Source organism: Carettochelys insculpta, chromosome 11, assembly GCF_033958435.1.
Source record: "Carettochelys insculpta isolate YL-2023 chromosome 11, ASM3395843v1, whole genome shotgun sequence".
NCBI lineage: Eukaryota > Metazoa > Chordata > Testudines > Carettochelyidae > Carettochelys > Carettochelys insculpta.
In genome coordinates, this window is record NC_134147.1 from 40249638 (window position 1) to 40269320 (window position 19683).

Sequence of the window (19683 nt, forward strand, 5' to 3'; positions counted from 1 at the left end):
TGGGTGTCTGGCAAGTCCTTAGTGTGCTTTCTGTGCGCTCGCTTCTCCTCTGCTAGCTGTCTGATCCTTATCTCACCCTTCTGAAGGCCCTTGTGTAACCCCTGCCTCCATCTGCTGCGGTCATCTGCTAGTTCTTCCCAGTTGTCCAGCTCGATGTCTACCTCTCTGAGGTCTCTCTTGCAGACATCTTTGTAGCGCAACTGGGGGCGTCCGGGAGGTCTTTTGCCAGAGGCTAGCTCACCATACAGGATGTCTTTTGGAATCCTTCCATCATTCAGCCTGTGGACGTGGCCAAGCCAGCGGAGCCGACGCTGCCTGAGGAGGGTGGGCATGGCTGGGATTCCAGCTTGCTCGAGGACGGTGGTGTTGGTCACTCTGTCCTTCCATGATATTCCAAGGATGCGCCTGAGGCAGCGCAAGTGGAAGACGTTCAGCCTCTTTTCCTGGCGGGCATACAGGGTCCAAATCTCGCTGCCAGAAAGGAGAGTGCTGAGGATGCAGGCTCTGTAGACTTGCATTTTGGTGTGAGTGTACAGCTTGTTGTTATTCCACACTCTCTTGCTGAGTCTGGACAGAGTTGTGGCCGCTTTTCTGATCCTCCTATTTAGCTCAGTGTCCAATGACAGGGTGTCAGTGATGGTGGACCCGAGGTAAACGAACTCGTGGACGACCTCTAACATATAGTTGTCAGTGCTGATTGATGGGGATTCAGCAACATCCTGACCGAGTACGTTTGTCTTCTTTAAGCTGATGGTAAGCCCAAAGTCCTTGCACGCTTTGGAGAACTGATCCAGCAGTTTTTGAACCTGGTCTTCTGTGTGAGACACTACAGCAGCATCGTCTGCGAACAGCATGTCTCTGATGAGGACTTCTCGCACCTTAGACTTAGCTTTCAGCCTTGCAAGATTAAACAGTTTCCCGTCAGATCTTGTGTGCAGCAAGATGCCCTCTGTTGAAGATCCAAAGGCATGCTTCAGGAGGAGTGCAAAGAAGATCCCGAACAATGTCGGAGCAAGCACTCATCCTTGTTTGATGGCGCTCCTGATTCTGAAAGCATCTGATAATGCGCCATCATATTGGATGGTTCCTCTCATGTCTTCGTGGAACTACTGGATCATCTTGAGTAACCGTGGAGGACAGCCTATCTTGTGGAGCAGTTTGAACAGACCATCCCTGCTGACCAAGTCAAAGGCCTTGGTCAGGTCGATGAAGGCTATGTATAGTGGCTTCCTTTGCTCCCTGCACTTCTCCTGCAGCTGCCTTAGAGAGAAGACCATGTCAACGGTAGACCTCTCTGCGTGGAATCCACTCTGTGATTCGGGGTACACCCTCTCAGCAATCTTCTGGAGTCTGCCAAGGATGACGCGAGCGAACAGTTTACCGGTGACGCTTAGGAGGAAGATTCCACGGTAGTTGTTGCAGTCGCTTCTGTCTCCTTTGTTCTTATACAATGTTACAATGTTAGCGTTGCGCATATCCTGTGGAACCTCACCCTCTTTCCAGCACAGGCACAAGACACTGAATGTAATTCTTCCCCCTCAGCCCCATAAACTAAACACACTTTTTTCGATATTTAATACCATTATAAATGCTGGAAGCAAGTAGGGCTTGGGTGAAGGTGTCCCAACCCCATTTCAGAGCCCCCCTTTTGTAGGGACATGCCAGGCTACAGTTACATTGACCCAAACTGCCAGCAGCAGTATGCAAATGGACCGTCTCGAAAGTGCAAGTGAATGCTCATTTGCATACTTGCTTACCACCAGAAAAAAAAGCAGGGTAAATGTGGTTCTACCAGCAACAGTGTCCCTTTGTCGGCAACCTCTGATGCCTGATTTTTTTTCCAGGCGTAAGAGGCTGCCGTCAAAGGGGGGGAACAAGTTTCACTGGCAAAAGCACATTTACACTGGTGGGTTTTTGTTTTTTGGTTTTTTTTTTTTCCCCTGCCGGCAGCATTTTTGAGACCTCCCTTTTGCAAAATGCTGCTGGCAGTTCGGGTCAGTGTAACCATAGCCCCAGTGTTTAGGACTTCATTATTAATTAGGCACCTGTTACCTCCTACCCTGGCCCAATTTTTCATGCTTGCTCTCTGATCACCCTGTGCTCAGGGCTTCACCATTAAGCATGTGCCTAAGGCCGTTGTGAGTAAACTTTTTATATTGGGCCTCGCTTTTCATCCCTCCAGTTAGCAGTCCCTCCCCTCCCCACAACCTGTCTAATGTTATCCAAACTGACAGAAAAATTGGTTATATTCCGATGTGGGGGGGGGAGAAAACTTTCAGTATGTGTAAGAAAATATGTAGAATGTAAAAACTTTATTCATCGACATATAAATGTGAATGCACATACGTAAAAACAGTCACATATGTCAACATTTTTAATGAGATGGATGAGCCCGAGATCCAGGAATCAGTCATGCTGCACCCCTTATTAAATTTTGTAACTCACCCCACACCCCTCCCACTTTGCTCACCCCTCATCTAAAGTATGGGAATAGAGTATGGTTGTCAATCCCCTGCCCCCCAGGATTATGCTGGAGTCTCCCAGAAATTCAGTTTAATCTTTAATTAGAGAGCATGTCATGTGATGAAGCCTCCAGGAATAGGTCCAAACAGACTTGGCAGTCATAGAACGGAGAGCTCCTTCTCAGCTGCTCACCCCCCTCAAAACTCCAACCCACCAGCTAATTGACCAAAGCACTGAGCTTGGGTCCAGCAGCGCGTAGCTCCTCAGCTGCAGGGCAGGACTGTTCTGCTCAGAGAGAGAGACTTTAAGGCTTCATGATCACAGCAATCATCAGTCTGGCTGCAGAGAGTTTCACGGCCAGCTCGAGTGGAAACCCGTCGTTTCTTGCATGGCTAGTTGTTCTCGGAATCTTCAAAAATTTCTGGCAGCCAGTTTTAGTTGTGCAACCTCTCAGCTGCCAAAATGGATAGAATACGATCATATCACATGAAATGCATGCAAGGTCTGCTATAGCAACTGTATTTCAAAGAGACAACACATATGGTGGCTGGTTCTTTTGGAATATTATCTATAAGCTGAAGATGTTTTATTCAAAAAGCCTGTAGCTTGAAAGGTTAGGGATGTGCTGATTGTTTGATATATGTTTAAAGAGAGGCTCCTGTGTGGGATTTTTTTGGCCTATTGAATCTAATTACTGGGAACTGAAATGATCATTTGATTGCACATTTATCTGGAATTATTCTTCTGCAGAGCCAGTCTTAATAATATATAATAATATGTTGCACTTGTACTGTATGGCATTTCTTGTCTGAGAAACTCAGAGTGCTTTACAAGTATTCATTAATTAAATAAGCTGCACAACACCCCCTGTTAAGTAGGTGAGTATTCTTTGTCCATCCCCATAACCCATCTAGAAATCTTTCTGCTGCTTCTGACTCACCTTTTGATGCATTTTAACAACTAACCAGGTTAATTAAATAAAAATAACTGGACTTGGAGGAATTCATTTTAATAAAATTCAAAGCATAATATTTAAGCATTTTATTTTTTTATCAATTTGCCAATTCAGATTTTTTACAGTTGCACGACATTGAGATCTAAGTACTTTTCTGTATTTATTGATTTACATTTTCACAGTTGTGGGAAGTTGTGGAGAGGTTAGATAATTATGTAAAGACTGCAAGTGTTGGGATTCAAAAAGCTAAAGCTATATAACTGTTAAAATACAAATTGTCAACATCACTTGTCAAAATACATAAATACCCCTAAATCAGACTCTAACCAGTTCTTAAGCAGCATATTTCTTACTTCATCTACCTGTAAATTTTGATTATCATCAAGGGAAATATAATTTTCCTTGCTTTGTGAGTAGGGTGAAATTGACATTTACCAATATTTGCAGCTAAGAATCTTATCAGTCCAAGCCTGTAAGTAACATTTTGCCTTCACTAATCGTGGCAATCTTTGCTGAAAGATGTCCCAGTCATTTTTGGTGGATTTTATTAATTCATGGCCAATGGAATCTTCTTGTCCTGTTGGCTAAACTACCACAGTAGTCTTTACACACATAGATGTGTGCGTGCGCACACACTTTCTTTGAAGATATGATCTGTGTGCATCATCAACAGCTTCTCATGTTTCTTACACCTTTTAAGGATCGCAGGTCAAAATCATGCATCAAAATGCCCTTTTTGTATGTGGGGCGGGGGCAGTGCAAGGACCTTTGAGAAGCGGTCCCTAAATCAGAATCTGATTTTATATTTACTCTCCTCCGACCAATCTCTGCTGGGAATCACCACTCCTTTTAAAATCTCACTGATCTCACAAGGACCTGTTATTAAACCGCATGTTTCAAAAAAGGAAGTGAAATGAAGGCAGGATTTCGGGAAGAGTCTCCCTCACAGTTTACAGGCAAATCAGCCATTCAGCCAGGACACAGCAAAACTCACAGCACTCCAAGGGCCCGGTTCTGTGAGGGGTGAGTGCTTTTCTGAATCCCAGTGTGTAACTACTTCTCCCTCTGTAGTCAAAGGTAGGAGCAGGGATAGGAGAAGAGACAAAGTTCTTAGCTGCACACAATAAGCACTGTGTGCTGATGAAGCATGAGAAAGGGTAGGCACAAACAGCTATCTTAAGCTTCGTTTTCTGGCTTCTACAGCATGGTTGAGCACAGTGGTCCTCAGTCTTGTGCAGCTCAGAATCCATTTGTGAATGTCTGTGGCCTCTTGTGACCCAGTATGTAGAGTAAATAGTCTGGGGGTGGAGGCCCTGGGATGTTTTAGGGCCTGACCTTGCTCCCTAGGGTAGGGATTTTGGCCTGCCTGGCTCTCATCCCACAGCAGCAGCTCCTGCTGTTCCTGTGCTGTGGGGCTGCTGGGCACAGCTCTGGGTTTGCAGCGCTGCTCAGGTTGGGCTGTGCCCTTCTGATTGTACCAGATTTCTGAGGGAGAGCACTGATCTGGCTCATCTGGTAGTGCCACTCCCTCAGATTTGACCTACAATTACTCCTGTCGTCATGGGAGGAGGATCAAACCTAAGTGGCACTGAGAGTCTGGAGGCTGCAGTGGCTGGAGCAGGGAGGTGAGCCCAGGCAGCGCCATGGAACAGGAGCTGCAACGTGACCCTTTGAAACAGTCTTGGCAGCCCACTTTTGGGTCTGGACCCCTGGGCGGAGAGAAACCCTGGCATGCAGCAATGCCAGAGATTGACTGCTGTAGTGCAGCAGGGCTCAATCAACCTTCCTTATTCTCAAACTCAGTGCTTGGGGCTGGGAGGGGGAGATGTAAGAGCTGTCTTCGCTGGCTGTTGGCCAACAGAGGGTTCACTCTTTCTGAGGGAAATCCACGTGAGCCAGCTCCAGTGGCTGTCAGGCCCCTTCAAGAGGCCAGGCTCTGGTCCTGAAGGTATATGGACAAAGGTTAAAAGATGTAAAATCTTGCTGTTTTGGAGCACCATCCTCTGAGGTGCAGAGCATCTCCAGCAGCCCCTGAACTCAGAGGGTGCTTTCACTTTTCCCAGCTGATCTAAGGACTGTGCTGTACAGTTTCCACTTAGAAGAAGCCATTCATGATGCACACAAATAAGGGGGCACCGAACACATTTCATTCCTCTACTGAATGTGCATTAATTACATATCTCCAGGAGCATGCACAATAGGAGTGTGGCAGTCACGCTCCCTGCTTCCATGTAGACATCTTGCACAGGGACCATGTTTCTTGTTTCACATTAATGAAGTCTCGGTCTGCCCACTTGTACACCTACACATGTACTGAACATCTCCAAGGAGACAGTGAAACCCTGAGTCCGGCGATGGTGAATCCTCCAGTGAGACAGCAGGCTAGAGTCCAATGCAGTTCTTCGAGGCATTTTAATTTCCAGATGTCCCCCCACCCAGACAATCTCTGTATCATGGCTCTTGCAGGAAAGCTATCCACAATGACCCTCCCTGTCCTTTGCACTGGAAATGTTGGTGAGAGAAGTGCCTGCAAATGAGCTAAAGGGAAGGACATTTTTCCCACTTGCCAGGGCTGCCAAAGGGGAGGGAGCAAATGCACTGGGGCCTAGTGTTAAAAGGGCTCAAGGCTGCTGCTACCGCTGCAGCAACAGCCAGAGCCTCAGGTCCTTTAAATCACCCCTGGGGTCCCAGGCAACACTCATCTAGTGGTTCTGAAGGACTGGCTGGGGAAAGCTAGGACCCAGCCCTGTCATTCCTACCTGAAGCCCCGCCTCCATTCAGGGCCTGGATCTGGGCCACTCCCAACCCAGTGAAGTCTGTCCTCTGCCCTGCCACTTTCTGCCTCCTCCCTTTTTTCCTTCATCTCATTGAGTGGCTTTTCACAGCTGCCCAGCTCTTGTTCTGAGCCCCTTTCCCGCTGCTGGACGCACATTGCATAATGGTCCAGCACTCCTTGATCCATCTTTCCCTTTTCTCCCAGGAATCATGCCTCCCCCTTGGGTCCTGTCTGAAAAGCACAGTGTCCCTGGTTCCTCTTTTCTCACCTCCCCTTGAAGCTTGCTGAAGGGGTCCACAGTCGATATGCCACAGTCTTGGACTATTTTTTGGGACAAGGGAGAAACAGCACATTCTTCTTGAGCTGTTTTTCCTCTTCCCCACTTACCTTTATGTGCCTCCTCAACCTGAATGCCTCCTCTCGTTGCGCTGCATCTGTGTTGCTTAATGCCGCAGGCTTTGGCTGCTCCTTCTGTAGTAGCTTTCTAAAAGTCTGTCTTGCCTGTTTTGGCCCTATGAGGATTGCACCTGTTATGATGAAAATGAGCACATGTTATCACCCTTCTAGAAGGGAGAGTCTAGTTAACGTCCCTGCTGTAGAAACTCCAGAACCCAGTGTCCCAGTTGGGGGAGGGGGCGGGGAAGAGCAGGAAGCCTGCCAAGTCTTTATAGTAAGCTGTTTGGCCAGCACCCAACATTGAAGCCAATCTGATGGGATGTCTGGGCCTTTCCAGCTGCGTACAGTTAGCTAATCTACATTGGTAGCCATGGAAAAAATCAGCAGTTACCCACAGTTACCACAGAGCTGCAGTAACTTGGCTATCTTCATATTTCCCAATGGTTAAAATGGGAGATCACTGGTATGCCACATGACATTGTGTGAGAGTGCTCAGATTTTTAATAGGAAACCACTGTAGCATGAGAACAAACATGCCTCGGGATTTCTTTGGTGAGCGTGCTTCTGGGAGTAGATCAGTGTCTGATGTTCAAAGGAATGTCCTGATCAAATACCATGCATGCAGCTTCCCAAATTTTGCACAGTGCAAACTCAAATTTTAAAATTCTTTTCTTCCAGGCTCTGCAGGTGGCCCGACAGTTTCTACTGCAGCAGCAGCAGCAAGTTAGCGGATTAAAGTCACCTAAGAGGAATGACAAACCACCTGCCCTTCAGGTAAGAAAGGTGTGTGTGCACACGTAAATGCATTGCTAATTAAAGATGAGGAACAATGCAGTATATTACTTTATGCTGAGATTGCCAAAGTTCTTGGCTTAATAGACTTCAAGTGCTGTCAATGCCAAAACTCCTGTTGACTTCAGATGGAACAGTTAGGTCAAAGCTGGGCGATTTTGAAAATCCCTCCCACAATGTAGGCATATACCTTGACAATCTGTCTTTATTAAGCGCGGGTGGAGAAGGTGAATGATTTTTTTGTTATTCTATCTCATTACTGTTGTAAGAATCGAACATTGTTACTTAAAAACTGCACCATTCAGATTCCATGTTCACGCAGACCATGGATTTGCTATGTCAAGAGTACTGTGAACCCATTAGGATATTATGTCATCATTTTTTTTAACTGTACTTTGGGCTGTAGAGCCCCAACGGGTGTGCAATATTGACAACTTTTGTAGGACTCCTAAATATTATGAAGCTTTGCAGTATTGTTACAAATTTGGAAGGCTAAAACCAGTAGACCCATCTCCAAATATGCAAAAAAGGTGGGGGGTTCTGATATAGTTTACTTGTCTGGATGACTAAATTATGGGAATTAGAGATAAGACAAAGTAGGTCTTCTGGTTAATGCCAATATAGGACTGTCTCCTACATTACACTTTCTCCCCTCTCCCATCCCCTTTTGGCATTCTAGAAGTCTGAGGTTACTCTTTCGTTAGAATGGAAAACAGGACACTTAAGAAATATTTCCTGGTTCCTAAACTGTCCATTTAATTTCATCCCATCAGTCTAAATTACAGTCCTGGTAACACACTAAACCAGAGGTGAGAAAACTTTTATGCGCTGGGGCCCACTTTTTGTCTTTGCAATTAGCAGGGCCCCTCCCAACCTGTCTAATGTAATCCAAACCAGTAGAAATTTCTGTTATGTTGATATGAATCAACCCCCTTTCCAGTGTAAAAACAGTGTAAAACTTTATTAATCAGTACTTAAATGTAAATACACATACATAAAAGCAGTCACTTATTTCAACATTTTTAATTACTGATGAACATCAGACTCAGCAGCCAGTTGTACTGCACCCCCTTATGAAATCTCATGCCCTGCCTCTGCTCTAAACAATTCCTTTCCCCTTTTTGTGTTCACACTGTTCAAATATATAGACATCATCAGGTCCTCCCATAAAGCTGTCTCTTTTGCCCAGCTACATATATTTAATTATTTAGATCTGTTCTACTAAATCAATCTTTCCAGAACCCCAACAATTTTTCTCTTTTAAAATTGCATATAATTTTTTTTTACTGTTGTTTTCTGAATTCTGGGTTCTTTGTGTATGTCTGGCAATTAAGGATGTAAAATCTCAGTTCGTTGGTTAACCAGTTAACCAATTAAATGGGAGTAGTGTGCCTGGAATCAGGACTGCTCCAGTCCAGCTGGAGCATCCCTGCCTGTGGTGCAGCTGTGAGTAGAGGGCGCTCCAGAATGGCTAGAATAACCCTGGTCCCTGGCATGCCGCAGGGAGGGACACTCCAGCAGGGCCCTCACACAGCTCCCTGCCCCTGGGCTGCCGCAGGCGAGGGCTACTCTGACCACACTAGAGTGCCCCCTGCCCCGCACACCTTGTAGCGGCCCCGTAGGGCTGGAACGACCCCCTGCCTGTGCCAGGCGGGAGACTGTTTCAGCCTCTGCAGGATAATTAGAACTAGTAAGCCTCATCTATTTAGGATAAGACTTACCAGTTAACCATTCACATCCCTACTGGGAACCCTTTAAAGATGGGCCATTTTGCTGTTTTCTGATGTTTCTGCCTTTGTAGCCCAAAATTATGTAGATTGTTTTGGTTTTGGTTTTTGTTGCCTTAGTGCGCTGTCAAATTTGGGTCTGAGTTGCGCTCTGTATTTTTTCAAATTTGCTGTTCTATCAACTCTAGTTCTCTGAGGTTGCATCTACACTAGAGGGTTTTGTCGACAAAACTGGTATTTTGTTGACAAAACCCGTGGAGCGTCCACGCTAAAGATGCAGTCTGTTGACATACTGTCGACAGAACTCAGCAGTTTTGTCAACAGCCTTTTGCCTCCCCCCCCGCCCCCCAGGCACAACGCCTTTCTCGAGAGAATCTGTTGACACAAAAAAAAATGTGGAAACTCAGGGGGGCCCTCTGTCAACAGACAGGACTTCCAGGTCACCAGGCAGCCCTGTGTGCTGTTCTGTCAAGAGAATGGCCCCAGGTAGTCTGGTCACTCCCTCTCTGTAGACAGCAGATTGACAGAGCTATCTGTGTTTGCATTTGGCCGCAATCTGTCATCAGAAGTTTTGTCGGCAGATATCTTCTGACAGTAGCTTCTGGTGATAGATCATTGTAGTGTAGACGTAGTGTGGGAGCATTGGTTCATTTTTTGGCTTTTGTTCAGTAAGTATGATTCAAATAATTTCCTTTCCCAAACATAGATTGTCGTCTTTAAATTTTCCCCTATTTTACTTCATCATTATTGACCTTGAAAATAAAGTTTATGGGACAAATACTGCAGTCCTTAATCAAGTAGAGCTCCCAACAAATTCACTGAGAGTTTTGCCTGAGCAGTGTTTAACTCAAAAATTTGGTGCTGTAATGGTAACCTGTAGCATTTAAGAAGTGACTTTATCTTCAAAGCGCTTTGCAAATATTAATCTCCAAAATGTGTCCAAAAGGCAAGTCCAATAAATGTCATTGTCATCATGTTGGATTGGAAAACTGAGGCAGGAAGATTGAATGACTTGCTTAAATTCACAGAAGAAAATGATTTTAGAGGTGGAATTAAATTCCAGGCTCCCAATGCTGTTGAGTGAAACCTCTTTCTCTCGATATATAAACTGTTATTCCTTTATAAAGTCTGAATTGTTTTGTCAATGGCCAAATATACGTTTTATTAGAAGTGTGGAATACCATAAGCCAAATTGTTATATTAGCACTTCCAAAAACATTTTATTTGGTAAATCCGTAGCTGATCTATATGCCTTTTAATACACTCCTTCACTGGGGACATTTTTAATGAGATATTGTGCTGGCTAGGTCCAGTGTCAGGTAGTAAAAGAAGTGCTTTGTTGTGCAGATGTCTTAAGAATAGCTCCAGAGGATGAAATATGACTGTGTTGACCTTTCAGCTGTGAGCTTATTTGTCAGGATTCAAATAAGTTGAAAGGATCAAACCAAACAGTTTCCGTAGTCAGACTGGGAATTGTGTTGCAGAGGTCAACAGTGAAGGCCACATTGCAGATTCCATAACGTAGTCAATTGTTGGTACATATTAAAGTACTGGAGCAGCTCCGGCAGTCAGAGACACAATTAAAATTCTAATTTATTAATGTATACAGAGAGCTGGCCCAGCCTGTCACTCATTGATTCAAATGACTGCCCATTCTTTTCCTCCCTCATTCCTGGAGCTTTTGCAGTCTTAAACATACTGCAAGTCTTCTAGCATATAACAGACACTGAGAGCATTGGTAAAATGAGAATGTATTTTTTTTTTAAAAAGCACCCAAGAGCATTGGTTTGAGGTGACTGAGAAAAACACACACACATCTCATCATCTACCTGATCACCTTGCTCAAAATAGGTCGTATTATTTCTGTCATATAATTTACAAAATCGCCCTGTATAGTATCCGTCTCCAAAAAGTGCCCATGTTAGAAAGTTTTATTTAAATAATGAACCGACTTGTCTTTGTGCTTACTAAATGACCATAAATTTTAACCTTTTGGATAAGTACAATGTTTACTGGAGGTTACTAATTTTTGTCCAGTGCAGAATATTATAGAATTTTTTCTACTTTTTTACATGCTTGGCAAGGCACTGCTGAAAAACTCTTTTAAGGTGTGTTGTCTAGAGATCTGTCTCTATGAAATATGCGGGAGGAAGAGAAGAAGTTAATGTAGAATGTGGGTTCTGATAATAAGATGCTTCATGGCCCAGCCTACTCCTGAGTTCATGAGTTGACAGGCAGGGAAGGTTAGGCCAGCTTGATAGGAATACTAAATGTAGTTCTTAAGCATACGATTTATGGTTGCTGCAGAATATTGCTAAGTGAAATCTCAGTCACTCCCAGGCTAATTTAATACTAGCTGGCAGGCTTTGTCATGTAAACTGGACTGGCACAAACAGATGTGGAAAATTAGTCTAGTACAATGCTAGGAAGTTAATTTGTTATCACCTTGCTGAGAAGAATTTTTCGTATACCTGTAGCTAAAAGTTCACTGATTAAAATACACAGAGCATTTAAATACACTCTGGCATACTACGATCTCATTAGGACATCATATCTTGAATAGCTTTCAAACAAAAGCATGTTTTACGCTGATCATTTTCAATGTCTCTTGACCTCCGTCACTGCAGCCATAGATCTGTTTTAGGTAATTGTAGGTGTTGGGTGTATGAGAACTTTGATAGTGAAGGGGTGATGTGCTCTTCTGTTAGCTTAAAAAATAAATCTCCATATATGCTATGACGCATATTTTGAGCATATCTCACACATCCTTGCTTTATATTTGGCAGTGACTTCCAGTTTCACAGCCTGATGAGACAAATAAAGAAAACTGAAAGTTAAGGAATTGGTTTAATAGCCAACAATTGGTGGGGGAGGGGAGAGTTCAAAGCCACACCAAAAAAAAAAGGGGGGGGGGAATGAGGAGGGGCTAAAGATTAAAGCATGTCTTACAAGTACTTGCCATGGGTGTACGTATTTCCTTGAATGTGTGAAACAATTTATTTGAGCTATCCAGGTATGGTTAGAGCCCTGAAAGTTCATGTATTTTTCCAAGCAGACACAAATTTACCTGTATATTTAATAGATAGATTATTGATTAAGATTTGGTGGTTTAATTGCATATTCACTTGGTGATTTTTCATTTTTGGTTCTTTAAGCATTTTAGATGCTGGCATGAACACATACATTGGAAATAAACCAAGAGACACATTTTCTTCCAAGAAAGTAAAAGTGCAGGTGTATTTTGGCAGAGCTAAAAATATTCTTTATAAAAAGTAGTAGTGAATGTTGTGTGTTACATTGAATTGAAAGTGGGACATAATGGCGGAAAACAGATGTATGGCAGGATTTTGCATTTGGAACTGATCAACTGGTGCTTTTTTTCAGGTTAAATCATAATACATATTGTATATTTATCATTATTTGGTTACGGGAAAGTTGTGAGGTTTATCAAGATTGACTTTTTCATTTTTCTGTCGATGGTAAAGGGTTCTGTTCATTTGGCAGAATTTTTGGTTAGATTGGTTTTTCTACCTGAGCTTTCCTGTTCATTGAAATATAAAGTATGCTCTAGGCTGTTCGTTTGTTTAGCTTAATGCCACATGATATATCATATTTGGTACCTCTTATCAATATCAACAGAAATATATAAGGACAAGAGCAAACAAACCCAAGATGTTGAAATCAGCAGTAATGATATTAAGGGTGACTACACATTTTAAGGGCATGTTCCTTTTTAAAAACGTTAATGAAATTAGAAACTCTTAACTGGTGAGTCAATAGGCAATGAAAGGTGAAATGAAGAATAACTTTGTCCTTGTGTGTTTCTTGTTAACAGTTGGCATTACAGTGCAGGGATCTGCGTACATTTTAGGTATTAGTGGTACATTTAACTACAGGTTGAACCTGTCTCATCTGGCACACTCGGGACATGACCGCTGGAGGACAAGAGAATTTGCCAGACGAAGGGTGGTCAATATTTTTTAGCACATTTTTTAACACTTCTGCTACTTACTGGGCTCTTAAGCTACGTCTACACATGAAGCCTACATCGAAGTAGCTTATTTTGATGAATAACGTCTACACATCCTCCAGGGCTGGCAACGTCGACGTTCAACATCGACGTTGCGCAGCACCACATCGAAATAGGCACTGCGAGGGAACGTCTACACGCCAAAGTAGCACACATCGAAATAAGGGCGCCAGGCACAGCTGCAGACAGGGTCACAGGGCGGACTCAACAGCAAGCCGCTCCCTTAAAGGGCCCCTCCCAGACACAGTTGCACTAAACAACACAAGATCCACAGAGCCGACAACTGGTTGCAGACCCTGTGCATGCAGCATGGATCCCCAGCTGCAGCAGCAGCAGCCAGAAGCCCTGGGCTAAGGGCCGCTGCACACGGTGACCATAGAGCCCCGCAGGGGCTGGAGAGAGCGTCTCTCAACCCCTCAGCTGATGGCCGCCATGGCGGACCCTGCTATTTCGATGTTGCGGGACGCGGATCGTCTACACGTGCCCTACTTCGACGTTCAACTTCGAAGTAGGGCGCTATTCCCATCCCCTCATGGGGTTAGCGGCTTCGACGTCTCACTGCCTAACGTCGATGTTAACATCGAAATAGCGCCCAACACGTGTAGCCGTGACAGGCGCTATTTCGAAGTTAGTGTCGCTACTTCGAAGTAGCGTGCACGTGTAGACACGGCTTTAAAGACTTTTAGGGATAAATAACAGCTAAATAACACAGAACACCAAGAGCCAGGGCTAGAGGCTGTAAACAAACTTTACGAGACAGCAGGAAATTTGGCCACACCCATGATAAGTGGTCTTCCGGCTAACTAAAATCATGCCAGATGATGGAGTTTGCCAGACAAGAGAGTGATGAACAATTTTTAGCAGTTAAATAAAGAAGAATCTGGGATTTATTTGTTTTAATTAGAAATATATTTATTTGTAATTCCCAAATATACCTCTAACATTCCCTTACAGATTTGGGCTGAAATCCTGACCCCACATGGAACTCAATGGTAGTTTTCAGTAGGTCAAACATTTTACCCTTGAAATGCTCTCAAAGAGTTCCTAGTAAAAATTTCAGTAGCCTCTCCTTGAATTCCTCATTTTGTATCTTTTCCTTTTCTTTTCTTTTTTTTTTTTTTTTTTTTTGGGTAGTGGGGGAGTGCATTTGTCTCCTTTTTTCTCTTCCTTTTTTTAACTAAAGGACCATAGCTCCTTTCATTTGATAAAATAAATGTGGTGGGGTGAGTGTCTGGATTCTGACTTTTTATAGTTCTTCATAGTCCAGGTCTGTTGCCAACAGGAACACTAGCACATCATGTGGTTTTCTTAATCCCAGTTTCTTCTTTATTTAACTGCTAAAACTTGAGCTTATCACACTCCTGTCCAGCAAACTCCATAATGCCTCAGTGCCCATAACATAATTTATTCTGCGCCTGAATGGAAAAATTGAGAGCGACTACTGCTGGCGGGTGCGATTGCAGTACATATAGACATCACTAGATTAAAGCTGGCTAAAGTAACTAAGGTAGCTCAGCAGAGTTGTAGAAGCATGGTTTGGCTACCTCCATACATACCCAGACTCCCTGATGGACTGGTATTTGAGCACTTCACCTAGCCTACAGCCTGTGTTGCAGCAGCTTCGCTGCTAGTGACACCTGAGATAGATAGATCAGAGCTATTTCTGGTAAGTGTGCATGTGCTGCAGTCACACCTTTAATTGCAGTTTAGGCCTGTCCTACTGGGCAGAGTCTGGAGCATATGTCAGAATCCCTCATTCCCAATCCCTTGTGCTAGGAGACCACCCAGAGATAATTTTAAATAGTTTCTTTTTTTTTTCTCTGTGTAGCTTAAACATCTATGGAAATATTTTTTAACCTGATTGTTTAGAGAGTGGTCTAAGGCTAACTGTGTGCCAGAATGTGTCTCGGCGTTTATTAAAAACATCATGGAAGAAGAAAACAAATGAAACAATCTTGACTGGTCAGAAATGTGTAAATTGCTGGCAAAATGACACAGGTAATTAAGAGTGCTCCTGCCATTTTACCTTGTGGTTTACACCTACAGAGTTGAAAAAAGAGAGTGACTCCCACCTCACTAATTACCATTATCACTGAAATGGTAGGGTTTGAGTCATTAGTTCCATGTGCATTTAATTAGAGGAAGGCTGAAATTGGATTTAACTTATTACTTTTTCATGGATCACTTTCTTGTCATCACTTCAAATTGGATTGCAGCCCCAGGTAACTAATTATGAGAGCCACAGGATCAAGAGTGAAAAAAGGTAATTAGGAATAACACTGTTGGACCCTTGCTGATAGTCCACTTGTGTGTGGGGGAAAAATGAGTGCAGTGTTTTGTAGTATTACAGATTAGGGAGTTAAAGGTAGGCACTATTGCTAGGAATCATGGGAGACTGCCACCACCTATAGTGGTTTATATGATGTACAGCTGCATTGGAGATGTTATATCAACATGGTTCCACAATCACCTCCTTAATACCTAGATTAAACTTGTAAAAGCAACATATTGCTTGTAGGTATGAGGCATCTCAACAATGGTATAGTTAGGGGGTCCTTAAATATATGATCACAACAAAACTAACAAGTCACTTTGAGCTGCAATACTGTGTTTTACATACAGCAAGTTAGAATAGAATAGAATTTGGTTGTATTAATGAACATATTAATGATCTAAAAAGATCATTTCTATCTCCCAGGAAGGTATATCAATCAGTTCAGCAACCATGCAGTTCACGTTCTGTGTTTCAGGAATTTAGTCACTATTTCCAGGATAATAAAATTAGGACACAACTAATTTTTTTTTTGCCTGATTGGGGTTTGCTTTTTGTAGATCTTGTAGATAAGTTTGCTAAGTTCTTTTTCCTTCAGAAAATAGTTTAAAACAAATGGTTTTATTTCCATGTGCAGAACAGAATTTGGAACTGCAAGTAATCAATTTTATTGACATAGTCTGGAAAAAATGTTGATGAGAGTTCAAGGATGTGAAAAGATTGAAATTTAAAAGTACCTAGCACTGACTGTAGCAAAATTTGAAAAGTAATTTCATTAAGCAAAGAAATCTATTGTGTAGGGATCAGTAAGAGGCGAGCTATATTGGGGAGCTAATGATATTGTGAGAAGGTAATACATCTGGGTTTTGTTAGCTTTCTTGCTTTTAAAAGAGCAAAAGCGTTTTTTTAATTTCTTACAGTGAAACAGAGTTTAAAGACTTAACACCATTTCTTAAAGTTCTGTAAAATGACTTTTCATGTTCTGTCAATATAAACAAGTGTTTGTGACTCCATCCTGAGAAATTGATGCTTGTTTATTGTTTCCTGATGCAAGTGAAGTGTAGGAAGTTACATGGATGCAGAAGATACTTCCAATAAGCCTTCGAGAATGATACCTTCCAGTAATAGATGTTAATAGTCTTTCTTTACTTTGCAAAATAAATCGAGAGATGAGAAGAGCACCTTAAAAACAGAAGAGGCACCACCTTTTAATTCATCTTAAGTTGATTTAATGTTTTTATCCATAATAGTCCTCTGTGGTTGAAAAGGGGGCATCCTAAGGTCAAGTGATGTACTGTTTCCATTTTTCCATGAGAGTTTCAGTCTGTGTGATAAAAGAAAATTCTTTTATTTTGTAAGTCTGCAAGAATTTTTGATGAAGTGCAGAGGTCACTTGTTTGTCAATTTGAGTGGGCAGCATTTTGGACTACTGTTTTGTTTTGTTTTTTTCGTTGGTTTTTTTTCCCCCTCTGCTCTGCTACAATCCATGGCACTGTTCTGACACATACACACTGAAATACTTCAATCTGTAACTTATTAGTGCACAGTGCTGGAGTCTTTCCAGTGGTTTGAAAATTTCCTGAAGCCTAAAATAATAGCAGTTGGTGGTGCAAGTGCCATGGAACAGAAGTGACAATGAGGGGCAGTCCGGTCCACTGGGCAAGATGCCCAGGCCGGAAGGCCATCTGAGATAGTAAAACAGTTTGAAGCCATGTATGTGGGTTATGCTTGAAAAGTTTGGTCTTGGGAGAGAGGAAAGAGGGAAACAAAACCTCCTGTGATCCTAAGACGTCTTCTGCTTCTCAAATAACCAGGAATGAAGGAAATAGGATAAAAACTCTTAACTATACAGAGGATTCCTACTATGTGTGTAACCATAATTGTGCAGGAAATAACACTTGCAATAGAAATCTCCAGTTTCCAACCTGATGCCTGGGAGATGGAGAAAAGGAGAATATTAGTCAAACACACTTCAAGTAATTGTTAAATTTAATCACAGAAAAGCAGTTTGGAAAATGTACACTCAGGCAGTGTGTGCATTGATGTAATTACAGTAGTTGTGAGGTGAAGTCATACCTTGTGACTGTTTTTTGTGTTGCTTAGCTTTTGTTACTCAGCTATGATATCATGGATAAAATATTATAAACATATCACGGCCATAGCATGCTTTTGTAACAAAAGATCAGGAACTTTTATTAAGTTTGTTTTTTCTTGTCATATTGTAAAAATTTATTATGTGTACTGTGTATATTAGAAACAGATTTGGGTAATTCTGTCTAAATGAAGTCATCTCAGCTATTTCCAGACTGTCTGTTTTTGGTTCTGAATAATTTTCATACATCAGATGGTTGTCATATTTAGTAGCTTTCTACGTTTTAAATAGGACATATTCCATTCTGAACTTTCATGGACTTTATCAGCCTTAATTTCTAGAGATATTTTTGTTTCATTAGTATTTTTAAATGCTGCATATTACGGAAACTTGCAGAGCTGAAATAAATTTCAAATTAAGAATTCAAGAACCACTGCCACATCTGCATGAAAGCACCAGATTTTTAACTACTTAAGCAATACAGTAGTACTTAAAGCTTTCAACAGCACACAGTAAGGAACATCTTGCCAAATACATACTTCAACTTGTCTTCATGTGTTCACATTTTTAAAACAAACTAACTTTCAAAAAAGAAAGAAAAGAAATATGCAAAGTAAGTACACGTGAATTAAAAGTCATTTAAGGGAATTTATCCAGATTTAAAAAAATAAAATAAAAACCCTACTCTTTCTATAAAAATATTTAAAAAACCAACCTAATAGTTTTAATTACACACTTATCTACATATAAATTAAACCTTTTTTCAGTTCTAAAAGCAAAATTTTCCTCTGCAGTCTGCACTGTGGACCTTTATGGTTTTCTCTGTGTGGTGAACAAGACAACAGAATGCAGTGGAGATGCATATGACTGAAAAGAAATCTGCAGCAAGGATTGGAGAGCAGAATTTTACCCTAAAACTGTAAACTGACAGAAATACTTGAATTACGGCAGTTTGTGGAAGGAAAAAAAAATAGAGAAGGCATTTCGATCTAACTTGTTTGAGCTGCAGAGAGCAGCTGTTTGCCTCATGTGTTCAAATCTCTAGAGCTAATATTGAAGTTCCAGGGCAACAAGTGCAATGTAGAAGAATGAGTAGAAACTAATACCAGTGAAACAATTGGAAGTGCCATTTTGAAAGTGGCTTTGGAACATGACAGTTTTCTGACTCTGTGGTCACGTTGGCAAAGTATTTCATACAAAGTGGATATGGGGAAAAACAGTTACATTGCTAAAATATTTTTACTTTTTTAATGAATGTCAAATGCCTTTTATAAATAACTAATCTATGTAAGGTGTGATATAAACTAGACAAATTCAAATAATTGAAAATATAGAAATTTTAAGAAAACTAAAGAAACATACTTGGTGTCAGAATGAAGTTTGACAAAATGGAGAAAAATTACATAAACTTTGAGAAAGGATGGGAAAGGTATCAGCTTGTGCGTTCTGAAAAGAATTGGTTTACTTGTTTACGTGCAACTTTATCACACTCAGGAAAGCAGAAGACAAATGAAAGCAAAACAAAATTTAATTGAGCTATGATTTTGCAGACTTTGCCTTGGTTTCAGACAGGCTAATCAAATTGTGCTTTACTTAAATAACTAATGTTAAATGCAGTCTACCAACAGATGTTTAACCAGAGATTAACTGTAAAATCTACATCGTGGGTTTAGTAAGTCTAGCTGAAAAAGTTTTTTACATTGTATTCTGAAGTGAATTACTATAATGTGATAGAAGTTCCAAGAAAAATACAGGCCTTCAGATTGCTGCATGGAACTGCATACAATTAGAATGAACACTTAGAGATGTCCATTCTGTAGTGTGAAGGTTGTAGCGTAGTACTGCTTGCCATCCACAAAAATTTCCTTTAGCGTGTTACATCTCTCGAGTCCTGTCACAATATCATAGATCTCACCATATGCCAGTGTGTGCAGCGTAACGTAATGGAACACACAAGTAGACAATGTTTAAAGTGATACCGTCATGAACGATACATTTCATTGCTGACCTTCATTGCCAACGCTGTCACTTTGCAGGATTTTTTAAAACCATATGATTGAAATAATGGGCTATTCTATTTAAATTACTGACCTAAGCAGTGTGTCCTGACGCTGAGTATTTCTGAGATATCTTCGCTGCCCTTTGGATTTCTCCAGTACAATGTGTGGTTTAAGACACAG

The 19683-nt window shown here is 41.7% G+C and overlaps 1 protein-coding gene across 15 annotated transcripts in view; it reads left to right on the top strand.

Moving 5' to 3' along the window:
• FOXP1 (forkhead box P1) overlaps positions 1 to 19683 on the top strand; it is a 556626-nt gene that overhangs the window by 410350 nt on the left and 126593 nt on the right. For 8 of the 15 annotated variants that reach the window (XM_075005970.1, XM_075005965.1, XM_075005964.1 and 5 more), the window contains one exon: positions 7269 to 7373. In XM_075005970.1, coding sequence (XP_074862071.1) covers positions 7269 to 7373 — 105 coding nt within the window. The remainder of the gene's footprint in view (positions 1 to 7268; positions 7374 to 19683) is intronic. The other 7 variants (XM_075005978.1, XM_075005980.1, XM_075005972.1 and 4 more) reach the window with 1 other exon arrangement.